Raw genomic sequence first — 27,605 nt, forward strand, 5'->3', positions numbered from 1 at the left:
TTTAGATCGTCATGTAGATCCATATCCAACAATAAAACAATGCTACTAAATTATGAATAGGGACAATTAATGTTGCAGAATAATAAACATACATATAATGCAAAATTTGACCTTATATAAAATACTGTGATACTAAATTTTACTAGTACTTCCAGCATAGCTGCATTTTATCCATTCTAAAATATTCTAAGTTAAAAGTTATAAAATGTGGAACAACTAAAAATTTTGTAGAACACCCAACAATAAACCAAATTATACTAAATTTACAATAAATTGGTTAAATTAGCTTTTAAGTTAAGATTACCAATATATTTGAACAATTAGAAACGACCGACTAATTTGGGGTTTTTAGAAACATTTTCAAAATTTGTGACTCAGATGTTAAGAGAAAAACAAAAACAAAAATATGTATGTATATTATATTAATGTCCAAAATAACCCTAAAATAGCAACCATTTGTTGGATTTGTATTAAACTTTCACACCATATTTTTTAAGTTCAGGAATGAAGTATAGTCTTAAGGTATCAAATGTGCGTGCAAGCAAGCTCTTGTATCTTTATCTTTACAATTACAAATATAATATTTTATTGCCAAGGCAAATGTATGTAGTCTATTATTAAATAATAGTCAACTTACTGTACAATTTTAGTTTAAAAATTGTTTACTAAATTTTACATTTTAGTTTCCTGCCTATGAGTATTATTATATATAATATTCCAGGTCTATCTGTAGATTTTGAAAATTAAACGATTTCCGTTAACCTAAAATTCCTTTTTTTTTTTTTTTTTTTTGTATTGCAAAGTATTCCGTGTACTAGAGTAAACAAGAAGGAAGCCAATAAGGTAGGGAGTCCCTACTAGGGACTCACATAAGATAGGACATAAATTTCCAATTCTAGATTCGTATGAGTGTCATAAGCCACTTGTTAAAGCCATCATTTCGCTAAAAACGTGCAAAGAAGAGATTGATAAATTGGTAAGACAAAAAATAAATAAATAAATAAATAAAAATAATGTATAACGAAGTAAGTATTAATACCTTCCGTTTGTGTATCTGTCAGTCTGTATTTATGTTTGTTCCTGTTGCATCAATGAAAATAGAAAGTATATTTGTTTGAATATAGCTGTCAAAAGTGTGGTTTCACATTTTTGGCAGACTTTTCAAAAGAACATGTATACATTACATTGCTATTGTTTTCCTAACAAACTAGTTACCTAGTTTCCATATATGTGTTTGAACAGGTCAATCGACTCGTCAGACTTCGCATATAAGAAGACTTCTCGTTTAGCTAACATATAGTCGACTTGAATGCATAAAATTCGAAGCCGTTCAATGTGGAAAGTTTTGTAAACAGAACCTAAGATTTATCTTACTTAAATATATGTATTCAAATACTTTATCTAAAAAGAAGAGCAATAGATTAAAAATATATTTAATAAAATACGATTATAAAAACACTTATATAAAAAGACAATTTACACATAATAGCTGCATGTGAATTTCTATTTCAATTAATTGAAAATTTCAAAGTTTGAATCACTATTTTATTTTTAAAAACTAATAAATAGAATATATATATAAAAAATATATACGCAGATTGTTGCACATTGTTACGAAGGTTTGGCACATGCCAATTTACATATGTATTACTGAAATGCATTGTATACCTATTATATAGGTGCTTTTTATGAATAATGTAACCGATAATATATAAAAATAGGTAATTCTTAGAGTTTCATCCATCTAACACACGCAATTAAACAAAAAGAAGAGAAAATAAGTCCTTTTTAGAATTCCATATTATAACAAGTATTTGATTTTGTTCTCTATATCTCTTTTCTTTGCTTGTTTTGTGAATAGACTTATAGCATTCCCAATTGTTATTTGTCAATAAAAAAATAAAATCCTAGCTTTTAACAAAGAAATTGTCTATCGAAGCCTTCACACAATATGTTTTAGCCGGTAGCTCTTTTAAAGGAAAAATAAATAGCTGCAATAATAGAAAACTTCTCTTATGAAAGATAAAGTTTTTTCTTTTAATGAATTTGCTTTAGACTGGAAGGCAACCTTTCTAGTTTATAGTAAAAACAAGCCAATATTGTGAACGATAAACAGATTTATTTATTAATTGTATAATGAATTCCGGGAAAGGATCATAACACTTAAAGTACGAATGGCCAGAGATTGTGGAACACGAAGCATGAATCGAAATCAACTCAAACCATAATTTATATATATATATATATATATATATATATATATATATATATATATATATATATATATATATATATATATATATATATATACAAACCTATATAATTAGATGATATTATAATGTTATGGAATAATTATTTTTATTTGCTACAATTAGGAAACAATATTCAAAGTATACAAATATTATTGTAATCTTAAAAAAATGTACACTGTATACAATTAAATGCTTTATTTACTATAGAGCTAAAAAAAAAGACAAGTTTTTTAAGCCCTCTTAATGATAAAATGGCTGACGAAGTACAAATCTGTTCATATGTACCTCTAAGAATTTATTGGTATTTAAATTTAAATTTATTTACCCAATCTATTTTTCTCCATGCGATCGTGACGATTCTTCATATGTATCTCTAAGAATTTATTGGTATTTAAATCTAAATTTATCTACCCAATCTATTTTTCTCCATGCGATCGTGACGATTGGAGTCGCCAAGAAATGGCTTAGACTACTTCATGCATCAACATTTTAAGGTCCGACATACCAATCAATTGAACCTTTACAAATAATGGTAAAAGCAGAGATATAAAGTGAAGCGGTATGAATTGTAAGGATTAGTGGGCCTTAGCCTTATATGTAATTTTCCATACTTCGAATAGACAAATCGTTGAATGAAAGCGATAGAAAATTGCCAGTGGCATTGAGATATGTGTGATAATTGTCCACCCCCATATACCGAAAAACTCGAGATGCGTCTGCCGAAAGACGGCCCGACCTTTGATGAGGGTGTTGACAAACCATATAGCAATATTAGCGACCAATAGGAATGTAATAATTTCGCGGCCGGGCTTGCGGCGTACCTGCTTAGAGCCTTTGCAGCGGCGGTGGCTAGAATGCAGTATAAACATTGTCTGCAGTGATGTTTGCACAACACCAAAGACCTCAGCAATGATGCCTTCAACGCGGTCTGGGACTGTATCCCATTTAGCGAAATAGCTGCCTAGAATGCTAAACATGCCGTACAGGTAGACGCCAGTTTGCGCAACAACTAATAGTAGATTATCCAAGTCCATTGAATGGTGCTCGTCACTTGTATCCTTGATATATCGAAGATCACGCATTAGGATCATGCCTGTCAAGAAGATAATGTTATTCAAGAGATCAATTCTTATCATCATTATCACAGCTACCTACCGGTAATTACTGCGGAGGCGCACATGAAGTACATGAACGTCTCCCAGAGTGTCACCTCCTGGGTGGCGATCAGCTCATAGCCTGGTTGCGTATACAGCACAAAATACATAATCATTGATATAATAGTCATGACAATAATGAGTATGCCGAAGAAAAGACCCTTATGTGACTGAGAGCAATCGACAGAGAAGTGATGGGCCGGCTTTTGCGCTATGGGCTTTATGGAGTTCTTCCGGGTCTTGTCGATGTCCGGTATGGACTTAACTGTCTTCCACATTTCAAAAAGAATAACTGCGCAAATTAGAGAGTATTCAATTGTACATGGAAAAAGAAACGGGGACAGCTGCTGAACTAAAGCACCCATAATAGTAGTCCGAGAGCATCCTGAAAATGTTGTTTGTGTTGGCGTTGCTACTGTTGTGAGGTTACTAACAGTTATATTGACTAGTATTTTGTTTATCGTGCTTTCATTAGAATGGTTCTGTATTCTTAATCCAGTGTTGAGTGGTCCGTGAACTTGAAGGGATTGATTCAGAGACGGCCAGTCAGGACCGCCATGTGTTCCGTTGTGTAGCATAGGATCGAGGCCTTGATCCATATCATGGTGGTTTATGTGAAATATTTCGTGCTTTGTTTCTTCGACCAGAACATATAACCATTCACACAAATTTGTGGCTACCATGTGCATGAGTCCGAAACGCGAGGTTACCTTGTGACGTGCCATGTCCATATATGTTGTGTTGAGGAAGATGAATTGCACCTGGGCAATGCAGAGTACCATACGGCAGATTGGAGTAATGGCTACAAAGACGTCGTGGCATCCAGGGTGACCATTGAGTTCGAAGAATTGGCCAAATTCCAGCCCCGAATACACCATTGTACCGATAGCGAAGGCAATAGCACCAACGCGTAGATAAAAACTTCCGAAGTGAGTCACCTTGTGCTTAAGGTGTATATTGCTGTTCTTCTCGTCTAATGTTCGGAAGACAATATTACTTTGATTTTAATAATTATATACACATGTTCAAAAAACTAAATGAGTCTTCTTACTGAAAAAATTCAGCTAAAGACAATAATGAAATCAGAAACACCAAATATTCCACTTACGAAAATCCTTTAGGGCATTGAAGAGAGAACGATTACGAAATGCGCTTATATATACAAATATAACAAAAAATATGCTTCCAGCATATAGATAAACATAAAATCCTTGATACACATAGGTTGGTATTTGATCTGATATGACCTCCGTAATGGGAAGGCAGACTCCTAGGAGCACTAGTAGCTTGCAATAGGTCGCAGACAGTGCCGAGCTGATAGCATCACTATAAGACAAACGATGTATCTAAAATTGTTGATGATGATATTCCAAATGAGCTCTTACTTTCCCGTTCTCCGGTTCTTTTCTTTTTGTTGTTTGGCCTGAAAGCTTTTTGCGCCGCTGTCGTAGTTGGCGCTGGAACCATTGCGAGCACTTGCAGTGCCGCTGTGAAAATTAATCGTTGCCGTACTGCCGGTGGCTGTTCCATTAGGATTTCTTTTGTTAGAATGTGAAAATTGAAGAAACAAAAAGAAAAGCTTTAAGGTATTGTGATAGTATATTAACGATTCTTACATATCTTAATAATATAAAGACTAGCTGTACCCTGCATTTTTGGAGCTTCGTGGATGGAGAAAATTATTAGGATCCTTGCGTCCAATGCCGGGAGGTCGGTTAGTCAGGATCTCCTGTAGCAGGATCGATGGACGTCGTGATACCTGAAGTGTGTAAGCTGAATCGTCATGATGTATAGATGGGAGGGCCAAAAGAGCTTGACGCTGACTGCCATGTTCCACGAGCTCCAAGTTTGTTTGCGATTTCGCTAGAGGTGATATTGGGTGTGACATAATCGGTATGTTATGGTAACCACAATTGTCACATGCGGTGCGAGCGTATCGTCTCACGGAGTTTGAGGTTGCGGATATAGTCGAGTTGTTGCCGGAATGCGGTTGAGTCTCCGGTGGTGGGGTCGTTGCAGGCGTTAGTCGAGAGAAGGATATCGATTTTTTTGGTTGCCTTATTGTGATATATTCGCAGCTGTCGCAGCTAAGTACTTTATTTCTAACGTAAATTTGGAAGTCAGTAACTCAAATACACGCTCGCAGAACCAAAATCAGTGTATGATTGTCTTTAATATGTGCAACTCTTAGCTCTTTTCAGCCTAGAGTTTGCAAAGCAACTGAGGTTACGACAGGGCATCTGATGACTATGGACAACTATCGACGTTAATTTTTGTACACCACTTCAAAATGTGGGCAACGTGAAGACTACAGTCGGACATTTGTATATGTACATATGGTTCTGCTTCTAATTGCTTTGTAATTGATTTTGTGGTTAAAAATTTTTAGGTCTTGGGTAGAACTGAAGCACTTATAATTAGCCAATAAAAGACCAGCACACGGGTGTTGAATTCTACATTACCCACTGATAACACACACCAAATGGGACTCCGTATCAATTAAAAACCATTTGGATATGTGGAATTTTTTTTGAGTTTCTGATTTAATTTGGTTCAATTTGCAATTAGCAATCCTCTATTTCTATTACTTTACTATTATTTCTTTATGAAAATAAAACATACTCTGTACCCATTGAAAATGGGAAATCAGGGTATAATGGTTTTGTTAAATGTATGTAACAGGCAGAAGGAGGGGTGTCAGACCCCATGAAGTATATATATTCTTGATCAGGGAGACGAGCTGAGTCGATATAGCCCTACACATCCCCTTCAGGGGATGTGGAATAGTTTCGACTAGAACTTTCTTACTTCTTATTATACCCTTATCCACTAAAAATAGGAAACAAGGTAAAATTGGTTTTTGTTAAAGCCAGGTCAATTTCAAATAATTGATTTGTCGTTTCTATATTTTCGAATAAAAAAGTTATCGAAATTATTGAATTACATCTTATATGTCTTTGGACAAATAAATAAGAAATTCAAATACAAAGTCATCGGGTAAGATTTAGACTTGGTATAGGTTATTTCGGGAAAGTTTTGGTAAGTGAAATATTATTGACTTCCATAATTTCATTTAGTTGAATATAATCAGTGCTTACGTTATAATTTCGGCCATGACTCGTGACGCGCTAATTTTACACTAATCAGATCTGTCTGTATTGACAATGGCCAGCTAAATGAAACATTAAATAGAATATTCTGCTTAAAGCAAAGGTGGCCGTATAAAAACAGTTTGATCTACATAGTATCATGCACTTTATACATATACGCAAATTACTTTCGCTGATGCGAGAGAAGAGTGAGTATTTCTTACAATATTTTCAGCTTTGTGATAGTTAGCCCATAAATATATATTGTTGTTGTTTTATTGGCACATCGTTTCATAAATGAATTTTGTATATTTCTAGAGCTAAAGACAGACTAACTTTCGATTTTATATCAACAAATGGAATATGGGAAATGACGTATCATAATTATTAAATTACATTATCTTGAATCATAATTGATTCAATTATTAAATCAATGTCTGGTTTGACATTTGTTAATTCTTTGTTCTCTATTTTGTTATAGCACAACTATTAATAATTATTAATTATGTTTATTGACTATCGTTATTAATAATATCCAAATTTAGCTTCACTTATCACTTTTAAGTAAGACTTGATATCGGACGAATAAATGAATTCCAATACACATGCATAAGTTCAGAGCGTCCAGGTATACAATTCACATATGTATATGTAACTAAACAATGAGAAAGAGTTACAAATATGCAGATATACCAAAACAAATTATGCCATGGTTAGGTATTCTCAAGAAACATATTAGTGGATATTGATATTTAGGAAATATTTATTTATTTAGTTAAAATAAAATCACACACTTTTTGGCACGCGCCGTAATGTCGTCTTTATAGTGAACGCGTTGTTTTGTTTTCCATAATGAGATCGGATCATCGTAGTATACGTTTGCATTTATATTATTAAGTGACATATTGAAACTCGTTTATGTGAACCATTCACAAGGAATTTTCAATCAGAATTATATCCTAGGCACCGCTGACTGTACAGTAATGTGTTGCCTGTGGTACTAAATGCTTGTGATATTTCTGTCTGTTGCTGTAGCTGATACTGCTTTCTGTCAGACACTATTTGAGCAGTCTATTAGCGATTATTACCTTTTACATCGCTGTTGCTAACATATGCTTTTGATACACAGCTTAACACACTTTTGAATTTCTGGAATTGCCCACAAGTTGTATAGATTTATTAGACTATTACATTAATTTGTAGGATATTTAGTGGATGTGAGATTTCCGGAATCCATAGCTGATCGATATTATATCTCTATTTCATTTATTTGATCTTAATATTATAATTAATATAATTGTTATCATCATCACCGTTTTTATTAATAACAATGCATCATAACAGTATTTTTTATAATATTTAAAAGTAAATTTAATTTTGTCAATTTACATATTTGCATAGCTCAAAATATCTAGAATTATAACTAAGCTAATACATACATAGTAAATAAATAAAACATTTAAAACTATATATATAAAAAAAAAAATCCATTCGTAGTCTCACCTAAATGTAACTGAAGGCATTCGCTCGTATCTCACTTGACGAATCTGCTCCAACATTAAATCAATTCGCGAACTGTTCTTAAAAATGGTTCAATAAGAGAATATCAACGATTGGCCTCAATTTAAAATAAAACTGCAGGCGCCTCAGTCGATGTAAGAAAACTAAAATAGCAATTTATTTTTTCAAATTCGTTCTTATCATTTCAGTTTGATAAGGGTGAGAATGTTGTGTGACTCGTCACTGAATGTTCTGTAGACAACGCCTTTGACCAAGTGAGTTCTTGTGATTTGTTTATAGTTAATGCATAGGTATTAACTTGGGCTTCCGATGTGCACGACGCTTGTCAGTGACAAATGAGTGTATAAACAAGCATATATGTATGTACATATGTAGATATCTTCGACTTTCAAAGCTATCTACAAATGGGAAGCATTTAGCTTCCTTGAATAAACTGCGTATACAGAAACTTGAATGCGATTTTTTAACAATGCGCAACGAAAAACATTCCATTAATTTATGAAATGGATCGTACCAAATTTATGGAAGTTGGTAAAATACAAAATATGTAGTTGGGGAATCCGGTAATTTCAACTGGTGATGTGCATGCGAAAGCAAATTTTTAATTTATCTATTTTTATACCCTGAACCCATTTTCAATGGGAAATCAGGGTATAATGGTTTTGTTGAAATGTATGTAACAAGGAGAAGGAGGCGTGGCAGACCCCACAAAGTATATATATTCTTGATCAGGGTGACGAGCTGAGTTGATTTGGCCCTGTCCGTCTGTCTGTCCGTCTGTCCGTCTGTCCGTATGTATGAACGCGTCGATTTCAGAAGATATAAGAGCTAGAGACTTCAAATTTTTTTTAAAATGTCCGTAATTACAGCGCGCATATCAAGTTTATCATTAAAAATCGATAACTCATCTCGATCTTTTTTTATCGATAAAAAACCTTATCGAAACCCAGTTATAAAATTATATCTTCTACACCTTTATTGCTAGAGTCTCCAAATTTTTAATGTATGCTTATATGCAATTTATACAATTTCGGTTTTTGTTAAAATTTACCCCCACCTCTAAATTCACCCCCCTCACCCTCACTTTTGTAAAAAGCGTATTTCAAATACTAGAGACTTGTGCTTTGGCAATTACATGCATATTCATGTTATAATCATAATCTAAAAGTTTCATGAAGATCGTACGTCCATAAAAAAAGTTATTAAACAATTAAGTTCTCATAGTAAACGCACACTGCAGCCCATGCGTGTTTATGCTTGTGTGTGTATATGTATGTAATTGTTTGTGTATGTGTGTGTGTGTGTGTGTGTATGTGTGTGTATGTGTGTGTATGTGTTTGTGTATGTGCGTGTGTATGTGAGTGTGTGTGCGTATTTCTTGTGTAAGCTGAAAGACGCGAAAAATTATTGAAATAGCTATTACTCCAAGGGTTCAGGGGATCTCGTAGTCGAGCAGTCTCGACTAGAGCTTTCTTACTTGTTCAATTTTCATTTTTATCATCTAGATAAGGAATTATCACTATACCCTGAACCCAATGAAAATTGGATCAGGGTATAATGGTTTTGTTAAAATTTATGTAACACGCAGATCAGAGCGAAGAAGTGAATTGATTTAGCCCTGTCCATTTATCTGTGCGTATGTTTGAATGCAGCGATTTCTGAACCTAAAAAGTTATATACGTTTTTTGCAAGTCTCTGTATACTATACGCAGATCGAGCTTGTTTAAAAAAAATCGATGAATTGAAAGTAGTGCTAAATCGCAAATTAAGTTCACTTTATATATTCCATACTGAAGCTCTGTGTCAACTGCGCCGTGAATGTAGAATTATTGGAGTATCGGTTTTGTTGTAAGAGTCAGGGGATACTATTCGAGCAATCTGAGCTAGAGCACTTTTTTTTATACCCTGATCCCATTTACAATGGGAAATCAGGGTATAATGGTTTTCTTGAAATGTATGTAACAGGCAGAAGGAGGCGTGGCAGACCCCACAAAGTATATATATTCTTGATCAGGGCGACGAGCTGAGTTGATTTGGCCCTGTCCGTCTGTCCGTCCGTCCGTCTGCCCGTATGTTTGAACGCGTCGAGAGACTTGAATTTTTTTAAATGACCGTATATACAGCGCGGATGTCGAGTTTGCTTTTAAAATTCGGTAAATCATCCCGTTATGTTTTTATCGATTAAAAACATTCAAGTTCAAGTCAGATGCCACTATAGCTAATTGTGAATGAGATTTTTCACTTTTTTAAATTTGTCAAATATTCAATATAATATGTAGATCATATGCTGAAAGTTTCATTAAATTATGTTAAGTAAAAAATTAATAAAAAATAATCAAATATTTGGCCATTTAACAAACGCAGCTACAACAGTATCGTATACGTGTGCACACATACATTCAATCTTCTTCTAGAACATTCTTTGAATCACATCAGCTGTTACTTTGGTTTAGTTTTGGTAGAGGGCGCTGCAGCAGTGAATATATTTCAGTATTGCTAACACAGATTGCAAAAGTGAGGTGGCGTAGTGAGTAGGGGCGTGACGCTCGATCGAGAAGTCACGGGTTCGAGTCCCGAGCGCTGCAATTGATGTTAGTTTTTTTAAATGTTTCAAAATATTTTTATATTTTATTAAATGAGTTTTGTATTTCATTTATATTTTTAAATACAACGAAATTGAAATTTTAGCCATACTAAATGGGTATTTTTATTAGTTTGGTTCAGGGTAGTATCTAGTCGAGCACTCTTGACTAGAGTTTTCTTACTTGTTTATAACCTGAACCCATTAAAAATGGGAAATCAGGGTATAATGGTTTTGTGAAAAGTATGTAACAGACAGAAGGAATCATCGCAGACCTCATAAAGTATATATATTCCTGATAGGGCGATGTGCGGGGTCGATATATCCCTGTCCGTCTGTCAGTCCGTGCGTATGAACGCCTAGATATCGGAAGTTATAAGAGCTAGAGAGCTGAAATGTCATGCATACTCGTGTATACCATATGCAGTACAAGTTTATCATATTTTTTCGATAACTCATCCGATAGCTTTTGTATCGAGAATAATCGAAAAATTGATTTTGTTTTTTTCAGCCTAACTTGAACACTTTTAGACCTGAAGACTTTAGATTTACTGTGTTGATGGATACGCAGATTTTATAGTCCCCAATTTCAAGTACTAAAGACTTGTGCTTTGGAATGTACACACATTTTAGCCATATCATCACGCCCTGAAGGTTTCATAAAGATAGTCCATCTACATAAGAAATTAATCAACAACTGCGCAGTGAGCAAGCACGAGTTTATACGAGCATGCGGATGCGTGTGTATGCATGTGTGCATAAAAATAGTGCAGAATGAGTAGAATATCAGCCTAGAGGGTTCAGAATATCTCCTAGTCGAGCAGTCTCGACTAAAGCCTTTTTACTTACACGATTGATCGTGTAGGTATGAGTGGTTGACTTTGGTAGGGGTGCCCGACTAAGAGATCGCACGAATTGTGCGTTCTTAAATCATTATAGACACTACGTATTCGTAAAAGTATACTCATTAAACCAACCCTTTCGAATCTGTTCACTAAAGACAATGTCTTCAATTTATTGCTAGAGCTCTTGCTATACTTAATGAATTGTATTAACTTTAAGACACCAACTTTATGGAAACACATATGTAAAAGTCATTGTAATTGGTATGTCATTGCTCGCTTTGAGTGCCTCTTGCTCTCTCAAATGTGTACCAGGCTTGCGCATTTCTTATTTGGATTGTCTAATTGGTAGAACATTAAACTTCACTTTAATTAGCCAATCAGAATCAGGTGTAATTTAACTTGAAATTCATATGGATTGTGATGCTTATTATTGATTTATTCATTAACTGAAATTTCACATGTAAGTTAATTTACATTACGACAATTGCACTATTGTACAAACAAAGATCCTAAATTCTTCTGTCTGTAATGTTCCTTGTTTTGATTTGAAGAGTAGCTTTAGTAGATTTATCATTGCGAGATTGTAAATTGAACCGCTCATAAAAAGGGAACCTATTTGTATATTTATGTATATAAAATGATTACAGTTGTTGGCATAATTGTACTTACCGAGTACTGGTCCATACATTTAACACATATGAGGTTCCCATGAGGAACATTTTTAAGATTCGCAGTCATCTTCAATAGAATGGTTGCCTCTCCACATAGCATGCAGGTTTCGTCGACAACGAACTTGTTCTTTTAATCATCACAGCCCGTTGCTAACGAAACCTGAGTTCAATGTAGATTACTATTTTTATCCACAGATATTAAAAAAAATAAACTGCAAGATATCTGAAGAGAGAGATAATAAAAATTTCGTTATTTGTGCTCTTGGAAGGTAATTGATATAACTGAGGCCAACTGTAGGTAAAGGGTATATTTTAGTCGGACGCATTCAATGAAATACTTTCTTCTTAATAATTTGAAAATGGTGTACGGAAACTATGCTCGCGCAGTAAAGAAGAGGTGGGCTTAGTTAAAAACGACGCACACTCTGCTGAAGTAAGTAAGCTGTTGACGTTGTTGGCCTTGGAAGTTGTAGAGAAAATTTCAAGTTGTCTGTCAACTTACGCTTAATTTTGTTGGCCGGGACCGTGGTAGCTAAGATGCAGTAGTAAATTGCTACTGAAAAAGTTGCAAACTTCAAACCAAAGATGATTGCACATTTAAAGAGGGCAGGCAATCTGGTTGTCAAAGTCTACTATCAGTATAGATAGTCCCTTTTTACAAGTCCACTTTTGATTTTAAGCAATTTGTGGTTATACTGCCCAAAGCAGTTGTGATATCTAGAACTTATTTATAATATAATAATATCAAGCATTTCAATTCGAAAATATGACCTACATGAGGGCATCTTGTGACTTTACCACTAAGGAAAAAACCTGAAGTGTGATTTTACAAAGAGAAAATACTCCAAAATTCGAAAAGATTTGAAGTTTGACATACTATTGCAATTACTTTTTTGTCCTAATATGTTCGCCGAGAATCTATTTGCTCTTTGCCCGAAGAAGAACAAAATATTATAACTGGAAAATACGCGTCAACCAAAATCAGCTTATTTTCAAATATAAATCTTAATAATCGTCTATGATGGCAATGGGTGTTGTTGTCGGGCACATACAGACCCGCAAATGCAAGGGCACAGAAAAGGGTAAAAGTCGTTGAAAATGTGTATGCACATTTGCATTTCAAGTGAAACGTCGTCTTTTTGTTTTTTTTTTTTTTTTTTTTTTGTCATCTTCTACTACTTCTCCATCTTTTTTTTTTTTTTCTTTTAAGATGTTACGGTGCTTTATTGTAATTTTGCGTAGTTTTCCATTCTTAGATTTTTCTCGCTTTTAAGCAGCAGTAAAACCTTTGCAAATGCTGTTGGCAGGGCTCCCAAGTGATTTTGGCTTGAGCTTGTCTGTCTACTGGCAGGCATCCTCTATGTTAGTTTGTCGCTTGTCGTTCGCCGGCAGCACCGATGCGAGCTCTGCTCGCCTTTATTGTGATTGTGTTGGCAGCGTTTAAGGAATAATCAAGATGAATTTGTTAGCTGTCAATTTTGCGCTTTAATGAATGCAAACAGACATGCACATACGCTCGCACGTCCCGATACTGAAAGTCCTGGGTAAGTTGTGGTCATCTAGTTGAGCTTAGCTCTGTATCAGCTGTAAATTGTATATCTTAAAGATTATACAAAGGTATATATATGTATATATATATATATATGAACTTACTTTTAGTAGAAATGTATACGCGGCAGTAATTTAGCTCGTAGCTAATCTCATCGCCAGCATTTATGCGAGACAATCAGAGAAGGAGAAGCGAAGCGAAGGATGACAGCACGTGACGGAAAGGAGGACAGCTATAGCATGGTAGCGCGGCATGATGTTAATAGTTAAAGTGTTAAAGTTCTTAATAGCTTACTTGGAAGAGCAAACTCGAGGAATTGGGATATTATTAAAAAATATTTTGGAAAAGAGCAACACCATTATTCGTTGATAGGCCGGCCATAATTGGCGTAACCATAATTGGCGTAGGGGTAACTGACTAACTATATACGACCAAGAAACTACGCTGAACATATTGTCAAACCGAGCTACTTCTAGCTTTAATCCAAATATGTCATTTTATTGTAGCAGGCTAAACATAATTGTATTACAACCTCAGGTATTTAATCACATTATTATTATTTTATTTTCTTTTTTCTTTTTGTATTATTGAAGTATACATGCATACAAATTATGTGGATGCAATTGTAAGTACAGAGCGTACTGGAGCGTACAGTGCGTGTACAATAACTTAGAGTTTTGAGATCGTATGCATATTTCCAGATGCAGTCGCGCGTTCATTGCTGGGAGCAACCACAGCATTCCACTTGCGGACGAGGCGCTAGATAGTGGCGAGAGCCACGCCGCAGTCTTGAAGGATGATTTTAATTTACGAAACTCGTTTTGGGTTGACACAAACGGTAGTTCGCCCCAGCTTGACTTGCAGAAGAAGGTGCAGGCGCCAATGCTGAAAATAGCCCATAGCTTTCGGGTCGTACACAGACCCCAGTTGCGTAAAGTCTATTTATTTGGCTGCCCACTTTTCCACAACTGTGTGTCGACAACTATCCCACACAAACAATTCCAGTCTTCTGATATCAATGATTATAATTTTCACGAAGCACTCTTGGCGGATAATGTAAATAAGTTGACGATCCTACAAGGATCCATGGATCTATTTACCATCAAAGTGAAGCCACATGAACTTTCTACAAAGATTGTTACAAATCAGTTGCCAGTGCTAGCGGAAAAATTTCAAGTTGGCGACTTGCTCAAAATTAATGAGTTGGCACTTTTAACTTTATTTGAGAAGCCTAGTCTAGGACTCGATAGCTGCAAAGATAACGGAAGTGCATGTGGACTAAACGGAGACCTCAATGAGTGCAAATGCAACTTGTGCTCTAAAAGGATGAACGCAATAAAGTCTAGTGTATCAAGAGCCAAGCAATTAGTCGATCGGGCTGTTCAGTCAGTGGGTGTATCGCCACCCACTGCCGCTGCCTCTACATCTCACCAGGCGAAATCAAATTGTTACTTAATCAATTTGGCTCATTTGTTACTGGTTATTGCGTGTCTTCGTGGAGTGCCTTAAAATAGAGTTGAAGGCTTAAAGCACGGCAAGTTTTTCTTGCATAAGCCAAATCTGCTTTCTAGCCAAAGCCGTAAGTTAATTTTGTTAAATTTGTAATTGTTAAATTGAAATACTGAACTGAACTGAACAAAATAGAGTGCTACTCTATGCCAAACTCAGTAGAACTCTGTGATCCATCGACTCATTATTAACTCGACTTTTGCAAATTAATAGGATTCCTACTGTTGTAGGCTAAGCTCTGCTAGATGTAGTTTAGTAAATTTTGATTATAATTATTATATTCTTGAGTATTTTTCTCAGACACTAACAGAGTGACTTTTGGGAATAAGTGGACCACTCAAGCTGTAAGTTTTTACATATGTATATGCAAGCCATAGTTACTACATGCACTGGAGGGAGAGTGCGCGGGCGACAAGGTTGACTTTGCCACTCACGCAATGTAATAGAGTTTGCTGTAAGCCAATTTATAACTAATACATTTAAATTGCGGCCAGTGCAAGTCGCCATTGATTGAGTTACCTGTGCAAGGTAAAAGCCTAGAATGAATTAAATAACATTTTTATATACAAAAAGTAATTGTCAACAAAAACTAGATTACAGTCAAAGTTACTTCATCCGGCAGCTTAACTGATTCACGTAGAACTTTGAAAATTTAAATATTATCGACTCGAAGATGAAGGCAAAAACATAATCCCAGTCGAAGAAGCTAAATATTTACTTCAGTCCATTTGATTAAATTGCGATAGTTACATTACAAGGGGACTGTGGGTGCGGATGCAGCGGAGGTGCCCCTTTTATGCGCATAGTTCACGCACACACAGACAGAAGAGAGTGACATATGCGATACGGCAAGCGGAAGTAGGCGAATTCAAGCTCACATTTGAAGCTCGCACTCAGTTCAAACTCAAACTCAAACTCAAACTCGGTCCTCAACAGCCACTAGTTGAGTCAGTGAGCTATTCATAAGTGTGTGTGTGTTGGTGTGTGATGTGTTTCTGTGTTTATTGTATCTCGCACATTTCCGCTGTTTCTGCTGTCGGTTGTCTGCTGCCTGCTGTCTGCTCTATTCAGTACTTTTATCACTTGTATCAATGGCCAAGTTTGCCGTTGCGTTGACAAGCGCAAATGTCTATCACACCTTTTATTCAAGTGGCAGTTAAGTTGGCTTTTCTGCGTCAGCCCAAACTCGACTATGGCCATCTAGTCAAGTTTTCAGATGTAAATCCTAATTTATGATTCTCGACATATGTGAGTGCAAAACACAATATAATTTGCTTTTAATAAAAAGAGTACCTAATCAAGCTCTTCGCTTGCATTTCAAATGTCAAATTTGACCAAATTGAATAACAAAATATATATTTATTTATGCATGGTATATATATATATATAGATCATGACAGCATATATATACATATATATATATATATATATATATATATATATATGCAATTGTTGTGTTTTTCTTTATTTGCGCCTATAGGTGAACTCATTGGAATTTAACTACACTCCTAGTAAATTTGGTCGGCAATAGACCATGACAGCATACAAAGAATCTGTTTGCTGGCCGGATGGCAGACTAACAGAATGTCTGCATATCTGGTTGGCTGGCCAAATGCGGTTTAATTGTGCATCAATAAACATAAAGAATGGGCACACAAAAGCCAAGTGAGGTAACATTAAAACGTACTAGTTTGACGACTGTGCAACGAAGCCTCGGCTCACTGGCTTGCTGAGTGACTGACTGGCTTTTGGTTCGCGCTTAATGCGTTTCGTCGCACGAGTGGAACTGATTTCCTGCTGCACTGATGATATTGAAACAAGCTAAAGCGGTTAAATGGTCCTTTGCTGAACTCTGTCCGAATCGTTTAATAAAAATATCGATGTCGATCCAAATTGACAGAGTAGCTAACTAGTCGACGGCTAATATACCTTACATTTTTATTTAAACTACATGCATATATGACACTACGCTTAAAGTATTTGTTGATATTTTTAAAATAAAATCCGACGTCGGGTGAGTCGATCGACTTCAAAACAAAGTTTAAAAAGAAACATCGACTTTCTCAAAAATGCAGTGTTACTATTCCAACTTGATTCCAACCTTGATCATCCATGGCTTCGCTGGATCATTAAGAGGAACTACTCAAGGTTTTATTTCTTTCAAATTGCAAAGGCGAAAAGTATAGATATTTTGCAGTTCTTGATTGGACTTGATATGCAACACAATTTGAATTATTTTTCAACGTGAGCAAAGCTTCAATTGATTGTTTGTAACGGCTATCTGACGGATTAAAAAACAATTCATCAAACAAATCTTTTACTGGCACTTCGGTCAAAATATCGTTAATATATTAACCACCTGTTAGTGCTATGTAACATAAATTAACACTTACATGTGCTACTAAAAACCTATTAAAAGGAGGGTAATTTTGTCCATACTTACATTTGGTAGAGTCAAATCATCGGATTGATTATCATCATCATTATGTATTTTGCCGTAGTTTAGTAGCTTCCACTTTCGTTTTTCACTTGAGTCAAACTACAGCTAAAGTTATTTTCTTTCTTTTATTTAATTTACACAGTCTTATTATGATTGCACAAAAACAAAAATTATATGGTACACTATCAAAAAAAAAATTGTTTGAAACGCAGAGTCTCCTTAGCGCGGACACGACATTCAGAGCGGCACAAGAGCAACAGAAATACAATACAGAGTGGAGAGCAAAGCCGCCGCTACTAAGCTTTTGGCATGTACTTCCGCCTTGAACGTCACGAATTGAATGAACCAACAACTGATTTTCATTTATAATGAAAACTCTTTACAGGGCAACAGTGAACCCAACACGACGGCGAGCCTAGCGGCAACGATGCTTTTCCAACCCCCAATACGACGGGGCATCCGAATGAGCCCGAGCAAGGGCGATTTGCGTGAGTGTGGGTGTGAGTGTGCGTTGGGTGTTGTTGCGCTTGTGCTTGTGTAGCTGGTCTGCATAGGTCGGTATGTATGAGAGAGTAGGAGAAATCCCTAGCGCGCCGTATTCACATTGCCTTGTTTGGCTGTGGCGGCAGCAGCAGCACCAGAAGCAGCAATGGTAGAGGGAGCCCTATTGATGGCTCTTCTTCCAATAACACTCGTTTTTGCTCGGCTAAATCAGTGTCACGAGCCGAGCCTCGTGCCGGCGGGGAAATTGTGCATTGCTTCTGTCTACTCTACTTACTGCCTACTGCCTATTACCTTTGGGCTGCCCACCGCGCTGGGGCATGACGATACCGATGACGTCGACAGCGCTGCGTGAGCCGCAGCTCCGCCGCTCACCGTTTCAACTGTTGCTGACGCTGTCAGGGCCATTGACTGGACAGAGCCCAAGAGCAAAGCTAGGGCGACGCAACAGTATTTCACGAAGCGTGAAAGTATGGAAATACATCACTTTTTTCGGCGTATTTCGCAGCCACACTGCTTTTCATATAAATATGACCCAGACGGGGCGAGGAATGTTCCGCAGACGACATAAATCTATGCTCACAGTTATCTTCGTGCGACGGGTGCATATTTGTGTGCGTCTTAGCTTTGCCGCAGATAAGCTCCATTCAATATTATACGTACTTTGAAGTGTGATTTTAAGCACAATCCAGAAATACGAGCAATGCAAATGGCAAGAAGAACAACAGTAATGAGCATAATACATGACAGCAAAGGCTTTGATAAGGCGATTTACCCTTATATACTTATGTATACGTACATCAAACCTGTCAAGCTCGGAAGAAAAACGATGCATTTAGTGTGTATTGAGCATTAGGAAAGAATGGCATAATATGCCGAGTTAACGGCGGCTGATGTGGGATAGTTGCCGATTCTAAAGCTCTTTACGTACTCACTTGGAGTCAATCATAAGAAAGTAGAGTAATTTTAATATATGTATGTGCAGCTATGCAATGATTAGTGAATGGGACCAAGAGATATGCCTATTTAGGCTTGGCTTAACTGTTTAACTCTTGCACCTTAACATACAATTTAAATAAATATAAAATTGATCTTGATGATATTACTTGTTGACAGTAATATCTCTGTTTCCGTTCTCCTGTCTCTGTTTATAATGCTTATAATATTGTAATGATTTGATAGGATGTGCTAAACACGCTAATGAGTTGGAAAATTTCAAGTAATTACGAACCGAATTTAGAATAGATAATAATGTTGGTGGACTCAGAAGGAATAATGCTTGCAAGGCACTGCCAACGGCGCTCGCAATAGCAATGGCAGGGCAATCGTGCACAGGTCTGACGTAGGACGTCACAAAACGAGCTGCTGCCATTTCACCCGTTAAGTGCACACTCGCACACATGAATTGTTTTGGGTTAAGGGTAGAGGGCTTGAACGTCCGCGTTTGGCTGCCTAACACGTTGGTCCTCGCGTGCCCTTTTTCAAAGCTTGTTTACTAAATTAGTTCCAGTTTATCGCGCTTCTTTATTATGCCCCTGGTAGCTGCTTGTTGGTTGCTGGTTGTGCCCGTCCAGCAGCTTAAGGCCACCACAGCCATTTGCATAAAATTAACAAACGCAGCTTTTCAATATATTTCAAAAGTATATGGTGTTTAGTACAAACGAAATTCTTCGAGCTAATCGCCCGTTCCATGTCCCTATATTGTTGGTAGACAGTGTGGAACAACAGAGAATTTGACTTATTTTCATTAATGTTACTGAGGAGCTAAACGCTCTGTTTCTATTGCATAATTGAGGCTATAGTCGATGCAATTTAAGCGCCTGTGTGGCTGGAGTCTTATCTCCCACGCATATTTATAATGTTTTCGTCATTAAGAAACTCAGGTGTAGACAGCAAATAGTTAAAAACCGTTAGCCGGCAGCATTTGATGCCGCCAACTCAACAAAAAGTCAAGGAAATTGCTAAAGGAGCTGCTAGAAAAATGTGAAATCACAACGTGCGGGAAACTAAACTGCGTCCGGCCAACGGGCAGAGATTCCATTTTAACATCTCATTAACTTAAGCAGACGCAATGTCTGGGAGCATGGAGGAGCTGCTGGATGCTTGGATTCCTTGCTGTAAGTTGCAATAATTTAGCAATTCCGCCCGCTTAATTACCTGCCACATTTCATTTTAGTAACAGAGACGGCAGCGACGACGCCTAACTATAAAGCTGAACCCCATTGAAATTAAATAGAATATGTAGCATCTCCTCAACAGCCGCTAGCCACAAAAAAAAAAAAAAAAACTAAGTTTTGTTTTAAAGAGGCCAGCTGCTAAATATTCCAATTTAGAGACACACCAATAATTCAATTTCTACTCTCTTAAATAAAATGCATCTTTTAATACTCTCGCCATATTTCAGGTAGTATACAAGAAAATCTCATTAGGGCATAAGTCAGCAAGGGTATTTAATGTTCGGGGAGGCTTCTAAAAAGTTTTTTATAAGAATTTTTCTTGGTTGCTTTTTCAAGCATCGCATTGTTAATTTGAATAGTTATCTAATGTAAATAATATCTGACTGACTGAATATTACATTCTATAGAGCCGGAGGCGCTTGAATCTCCGCGACATGCTGTTGTTTATTTAAGACTTGTAATGATTAAAGTTTATTTTGAATTTATTTCAACGCCCTGCGATGAGTACTTAAATTTTTTGAGTCCAAGCTTATTGTCAAAAATTGAAATTGACAACAGGGTACTAAGCTTTGGGCTTAGCTGTTTTACTTTGGTTGCAAGCTGCTTAAAAGAATGCAGACATGTTTGACAACATTTCCGAAGTGATTAAAAACTTTTTCAAGTGGAGTTGATTAAAGTGGGATTAATACCAAACCATGATAGTACACACTACGCAAGCGGTTGCCAAAAATTTGTCGTTAAAAATTTAAATTCTATATTCTGTCCTTTATAGTTTATATGTATGTATATATATATATATATATATATATATATATATATATATACGAAAGGCTTATTATTATTTTAGCTTACATTCGTTAAGCACAAGTGACTCTACCTATTAGAAGAGCAACCCTTGAATCTAACGCGCAAACGGATATGAATTTTAAACGCGCAAAATGAATTGAAATTAAGTGACTTCCGTTCAGATGTCTCGCCGTCTGGACAAGCGAAAGTGTGATTTTATGTTGGAAACATTGGGTGCTGTCTAGCATAGCATAGCATAGGTGGAATCTCATTGATGTCACGTAAATTCACAACTGAACATTCAAGCATACTAAGCAATAATAATGACTAAGAAAGATTAAAGCTCTTTATTCGTTGAAAATCTTGTTTTGTAACTGAGTTTATAACTGTGGTACGACTCTAATTTGATGTTCTGCACTGTTTCAGTTGCAAAGACATTTAATAACAGCTTATGGGATATGTGAGAGTAAATAATGCCCTAATGTTTAGTAGCTCGAATTTCATTATAAATTCATTCGATTCATGATTATACTCATTCACGAAAGTGAATCAGTATATTGGTTTTGTGCAATGTCCGTCTTGCTGTCCGTCCGTCTGTCGGTCTGTCCGTCCGTCCGTCTGTCCGTCTGTCCGTATGAACGCAATCTATTTCGGCGCTATTGAAGCTAGAGACTTGAAATTTGGAACACATACTCGTGTATATCTCCGATTTATAAAGTGTTAAAATTTTCCCGATCCGCCCACTAGGGGCGTGGCAAACCGATAAATGCATTTTCCGATATACCAGAAATCATGTTTGTTGAAGAGCTAGAAAGCTGAAATTGTATGTAGGCCCGCGTTGACCACCCAAGATCACGAGCTATGGCGGATATATCTACGCCCATTGGGGGCGTGGCAAATCGGATAAAACTGTATCTCCTAAAGTTGTAAACCTAGAATGTTGAAATTTTGCACGTCAGCTAATGGTATGATTCTATAAAGTCTGAAGATAAATTACAAGTCTACGCCCATTGGGGGCGTGGCAAATCGGACCTGAAGATATAGTGATTTTTTAAATTCTCCTATATTTTGGACACTATTGATGGCAGAGACCTCAAATTTTGTATATATACTCGGACTGATCACCCAAGACCAAAAAGTTTTGTCGGATATATGTCCGCCCACAGGGGGCGTGGCAAACCGCAAAAGTTTATATCTCCTAAAGTATAATAGCCAGAAGCTTCAAATTTGGATAGTTGAGTTACTGGTAGCCTCCTCTATCGATGCCCCAAAAATAATTTTTACGCCTCTTTAGGGGCGTGGCATATCGAAAAATACCCTGTAATTTTCAAATTTTTTGAGGGTAAGCATTCAAACTTTGCAGTTAGGGTACCGTTATCTCTTTCTAAAAACTGACCAAAAATGAAGTGTCTACGCCCAGTTGGGGCGTGGCAAATCGGAAAAACCTGTGTATTCTACAGTATTAGAGCGAAACTTAACTACTAAATTGTTGATGGGATGTGAATGAGTATTCCGCAGTCGGTAACGCCCGACTGCAACGTTCTTACTTGTTTTATTTTTGTAATCTGAAACACGTATAGATGTGAGAGATTATTAATATTGTGTGGCCGTGGATGTGATTCCCCGCCACTCTCCTTTTGACAGTTTACTTTGCAAAGGACAATAAGTACTTCTGCTACGTCTTTCTTTCTCTCTCATCCATTTGTGCATGTACTCATACAGAAGCTGCAACATAATATTCAATCGAAAGAATTGCGGCACGTATGGTGGAAGAAGTTTCTTACGCACCTTTTTTCGAGCAAGACATAATAAATTAAGAGCATATAAGCAAAGTCATATAAAAAAGTTACATATAAAAAACTCCAGAGCAGTCTAATACTTCGCGCGAATGCCGTGTGTAAATGCGAAATACTCCGTTAAGGCTATTTGTTGTGCGTATGTAGCTTGCACGGCAATCACCTATATGTAGATGTATTTGCACATATGTATGTGTTTATGAATATAAATTGAACTTACACGAGGAAAATCATATTTATATTCTTTGATCATGGACTGGAATATGGGGTTGTCTGTTGAGCGATTCCTACTGTCACTGCGCTGTCAGAGCACCAATTTAAGAATCCCCTACTTTACTTAACTTTCATTGAGCAACGCAACGGTCCTTTCTTATCGCTCTCCGATTGCACAGTGGATCTAATAAAGTCCCATGCATTCACGGACATATTCCGATATGCTGCGAGTTTGTTTTTCTATATATTTTTATTTTGCAATGGCTGAAGCAGTGGTTTCAAATAATTATTAGACTTTACTTCCAGCTTAAAAGCGAAATTAAAATTCAATTGAATTATGTTGTTCTGCAAACTCGCCCAGCTCGATTAGATACGATTGCTGGCAAAGTGTACGTGCTTATAAATTAAATTTTGTGTCAGTTATCCGAAAACTTGCCCCACATGATTTATGTAGATTTTCTTGGATTTTTGCCTGCCTCCTCCTCCTCCGCCCACTGGACACACTGGGCCTGTCTAAGACTTTGAAACAGAACACCTTTGCAGAGTCCTTGACTGCTTGTTCGCTTGTTCAACTGTCTGTTGTGGTCGTTGCGGCTCATTGTGTGTGTGTGCGTGTGTGTGTCAGTTTGAGTGTAACAGACATTTGAGTAGCCGAGATATCTGTCACGTTTATTAGCAAAGCAGTGCGGACAAAGTTGGGTTGCCTGATCTGGTGAGGTCAAGCGATTTAATTCTTTTTGCTTACTCTGGTGCTGAGGCATGTTTAATCCATTTTGCTACTGGTAAGATTATGGGCGAATTTCCGTAAAGTAATCAGAGATTGCCCCGAAATATATAAACATTTTAAATAATTTTATGTTGTATTTAATACAGCTTGGAGTAATTGTATTCAATCAATTTCAAAGGCTCAGAAATCTCAATAAATCACAGGCTGAAATTAATTTTGAATAGGCGAGAACTAAGCAGAACTACTGTTTGTGTGTTGGGCTTAGTAATTGGCATGTTCTGATTCAGAATTATGCCTGCAATCGCATTACAGACCACTAATTTGCAATGGGTGTATGGGTTTGGGTCACAATGTCCCACAAACGTTGCGCTTGGAAGAGAAAGAATTAGGGCTTTCGCAGCAATCGGAGTGACTAGAAGGACTTATTCTGGGCAAGGGCTAATAAATTAGATATGATTTGGATTGGTTGGCTTAGAGATCTCTCTGGTCTAGAAAAAATAAGTGATCTAGACAAAATAAGCGATCAGGAATTTATCAAAGTTGTGATGACGGAAGAGCTTAGGTTTGCTTCTTCTTTTTGGCCATTTGAACGGTTTCAGGGGATAAGGAATAAGAAGGCTAGATTTTCAATTTCATTTGCCACCTGCGTCATAGTCGACTGTTCCGGCTGATGGATAAAGTTGCAAAGTGAGCACTGAAAAAATGTCTGAAGTGAATTTACCTTCGCTGCATCGAATCTTGCATGCTCTCACATCGACCGATAACATCACATAATGAATATCAAGACAATGTCTTTTTAGTCAAGGGTCTTTTTCTATAGTAAATCAAATAATAATTTTGAGAGGGTTAGGAGAATAGGTTTTCAGCTTAGCCATGAGAATGAAGCCACTCTACATGCATTCCCATGCACATTGTTCGAAAGGGTATTCGTTCATCTATTTTCCAACTATAATAAGCAACTGAAAATGTTGTTTATTTGCAGCTTTAAGTCTAAATGCTCGTTCAAGTAACTTCATGAACTACAACAAAAACGAACAACTTCTGTAGATTAAGTCGGTGTCGGTGTCGGTGTCGGCGTTGGAGTTGGAGTCAGAGTCGGCTCTGCGGGTAAAAGTGAAGCGTATCTTTTCCAACTGCTGGCGCGCCGTCGCTTCGCGTCGTGTCGTAGTCGGCGTCATTCATATTGCCACTGCGTTGGTGTCAGAGTGAAACGGTAAATAATAAACAATACGCAATGGTGTTCGCTGCGCATTGCCATTTCTATTTTTTTTTTATTTATTTATCTGTGCTGCGCTGTGTGTCTGTACGCATCTTATGGCAGGTGGTACTACCTAAACGAAACGAAACGAAATAAAACTGGGCAAAAAATGTCTTACAACTTTTAATTAGTTTTTGCTTAAAACCCAGTCGCAGCGACCGTCCGGCATGCAGGCATAGAGATGCTACGCTAAGCGCATAAATTGACTATATATAATGAAAGCGTGACTACTGATCCTACAGAGATGGCAAATCGCTTTTCTCATTTATAAATATATTGGGCATAATATTAAGTCAAATAAGATCCAATTTAATTGAATTCAAAACAAAGCCAATTTTCTGGCCAGTTGAGATTTTTGTGTGCCTTAAATTGGATATTTTGATCTAAGAATCAGAAGTTACTGACTAAATTTAGTTTATGTCAAATGTATAATCTGATTTTTCTGTTTCTTCAATCTTTGCCCATGCCAACATTACTTCGCACTTCACTTCACTCTGCACCGCAATGGAACTTACATTTACAAACAAAAATTTGTCAGGAATATTAAATGATATGGTAGGCATTTGACGCTATGATGGATCCTGGGGGCTCAAGTTAGATAGCCGCAATAATATCAAAACTGGTTTAGCCGTTCATGCTGAAATAAACTTCACACCTGACTGATAAGTTCAAGTGTTGTTGTGTCCTCTATGCTTTCGGAGAGTCACTAATATTGTAGATGTGGATGGGGTAGCACAGGGTATTAAAAGCATTTAGCTTGCAACGAAGTAGTACGTCAAATGAATAAATCCATTTCAATTGCAGCATTCATGAGTTGCGGGTCACGCATCCGTAAGTGCGATGTGATGGCAACGGCATTGCTGACATCGTTGCCGATTGTAGCACCCACTGCACTGACTTAGTCCGAGACAGAGAATGGTTAGCGGAAAGGGCATTCAAAGAGCACTGTGTATGAATTTTGACATTTTGTATTCCTTTTTTAAAGGACGCAGGCGATGGTGTTATGACTTGCCACAAAAGCTAACAAGCGTTATACCTAAAAGACCAATCAAAACAGCAGCGGCATAAAATATATTCGAAAATGTAGATATTGTCCATTTATATATAAATACAAATATATACATATATATATTAAATGTATGCATATGACAGAGAGATATAGAGATAGATAAATGGCTAAATCGAGAATGAATGCTAAATCATGGATGAAGTATCTACCAATCGATGAACGCAGCTTGCACGGCTCGGATATAATTGCATTGAACTCAGCGACAAGCAAGGAATCCGCGGCAGACTGTGTTCAGTGCTGTTGGCAGCAGGAGGTCAGCTCTTTGCGTCATATGGTGCGAATGATCGTTGCCATATTGAACAAATGGCTGGTTGGCTGACTGGACTGCTTGGCTGTTCGGCTGGGTGGCAATCTAGTACGCAAGCTGCAGCCTTTAGCTCTTACCCGCCTCAACTTGGCCATTCTCGCTTTGTCTGCCGGACTTGGCGCTGTTCGCTTTATATACGCACGCCTGCACACACACACAATATACATATTCATGCAGAGATGTATGTGTTATGTACGTACTTATACGAGTCTATGCACGTACATATACATATATGTGAATGTGTGGGTGTATGTGTTTGAGGCTATGTCGCGTCGCCGCGTTAAAAGGAAATTGTGATTGCTGCATAAAATGCTTTTAGAATTGTTGCCAATCGATTTGGGCACGGATTGCTAATAGCAGCAGTCATGGGGGTTGTGGAAGCTATCTCCCCATAGGGTAAACCAAAAGCGACGGCCCGCGTCCACATCCATGGAACGTGCAATTTCAAATTCATTGTGAAACATTTGCACAGAATTGTTTTTCGTATTTTTCAGCTTCTCGTCCACTACACCATGTCCGGCCATGTTGTGTTCGAGTTTGTTGTCTTGCAGAGGGACAACAAAATGTTCACTTATAAAACATGATGTTGTGGCTTGTAATAGAGCTAAGCACAACAGCAAGAATTACATTAGCAGTAGCAACAGCAGCGGCTTGCACTTGTCCTACTACGGATTGCTTTGCGAAATTGTGATTTGTACGTTTTTACAGTATAATAATAATTATTATATGTTGTATATATATAAACATATACATACATATGTAAACATTTTATAGTATACCTTTACTATTAACATTAGAAACAACTAATGGCAGCCAAGTATATAAACTATATATATACATATATTGTTTGATTGCTGCTAATTTTTTCAACTAAGCCGAAACTAATTAGCTAAAAAGAAAATGATATTTATTTTAAAGAGAAGCAGTGAAGATGCACGCGATTAAATATTCAAATAACCTATTGTCAGTTATTCTCAAATCAATTGAAGGAAATAACAGATGAAGTTCATATCTGCGAGCATTCTTCTTCACAAGCAAAAAGTCCTACTTTCTGTATGTATATATATCTATATATATATATATCCATATCTATGTATATATATTTAACTTATATTTACCTGAGATTCGGAGAACACCTGTGTAAAGCATTGTATCGATAA

General features: G+C 36.8%; 2 protein-coding genes across 4 annotated transcripts; one reads left to right on the plus strand and one right to left on the minus strand.

Annotated features, from left to right (window-relative positions):
• Window positions 1–2,339: 2,339 nt before the first annotated feature.
• LOC6585758 (proton channel OtopLc) lies at window positions 2,340–8,153 on the minus strand. 3 transcript variants are annotated; one of them, XM_015161015.3, is made up of 6 exons: window positions 7,290–7,654; window positions 5,053–5,508; window positions 4,792–4,944; window positions 4,515–4,732; window positions 3,408–4,379; window positions 2,340–3,345 (listed from the first exon to the last, which is right to left on the minus strand). In XM_015161015.3, exons 1-6 carry the CDS (start codon window positions 7,397–7,399, stop codon window positions 2,828–2,830), a joined length of 2,427 nt encoding a protein of 808 aa, XP_015016501.3. In that variant the 5' UTR covers window positions 7,400–7,654; the 3' UTR covers window positions 2,340–2,827. The 3 variants fall into 3 exon arrangements, with proteins under 3 accessions (XP_015016501.3, XP_043866485.1, XP_043866480.1); XM_044010550.1 differs by lacking the exons at window positions 5,053–5,508; window positions 7,290–7,654 and adding an exon at window positions 7,999–8,153; XM_044010545.1 differs by lacking the exon at window positions 5,053–5,508 and having other exon boundaries at window positions 7,290–7,649.
• A 6,005-nt stretch (window positions 8,154–14,158) lies between these two features.
• LOC26527485 lies at window positions 14,159–15,449 on the plus strand. The gene is made up of 2 exons (XM_032732796.2): window positions 14,159–14,287; window positions 14,364–15,449. Exons 1-2 carry the CDS (start codon window positions 14,274–14,276, stop codon window positions 15,169–15,171), a joined length of 822 nt encoding a protein of 273 aa, XP_032588687.1. The 5' UTR covers window positions 14,159–14,273; the 3' UTR covers window positions 15,172–15,449.
• Window positions 15,450–27,605: the final 12,156 nt, after the last annotated feature.

Source organism: Drosophila mojavensis, unplaced genomic scaffold, assembly GCF_018153725.1.
Source record: "Drosophila mojavensis isolate 15081-1352.22 unplaced genomic scaffold, ASM1815372v1 contig_136, whole genome shotgun sequence".
In the NCBI taxonomy this organism is placed as follows: Eukaryota; Metazoa; Arthropoda; class Insecta; order Diptera; family Drosophilidae; genus Drosophila; species Drosophila mojavensis.

Coding starts and splice junctions, on each gene's coding strand:
- LOC6585758 (XM_015161015.3), bottom strand. CDS start 7,399: ATGTCACTTAATAATATAAATGCAAACGTATACTACGATGATCCGATC. Junction 4,733..4,791: donor AAGAACCGGAGAACGGGAAA/GTAAGAGCTCAT, acceptor TTTGTCTTATAG/TGATGCTATCAGCTCGGCAC. Junction 3,346..3,407: donor CGCCTCCGCAGTAATTACCG/GTAGGTAGCTGT, acceptor TCTTCTTGACAG/GCATGATCCTAATGCGTGAT.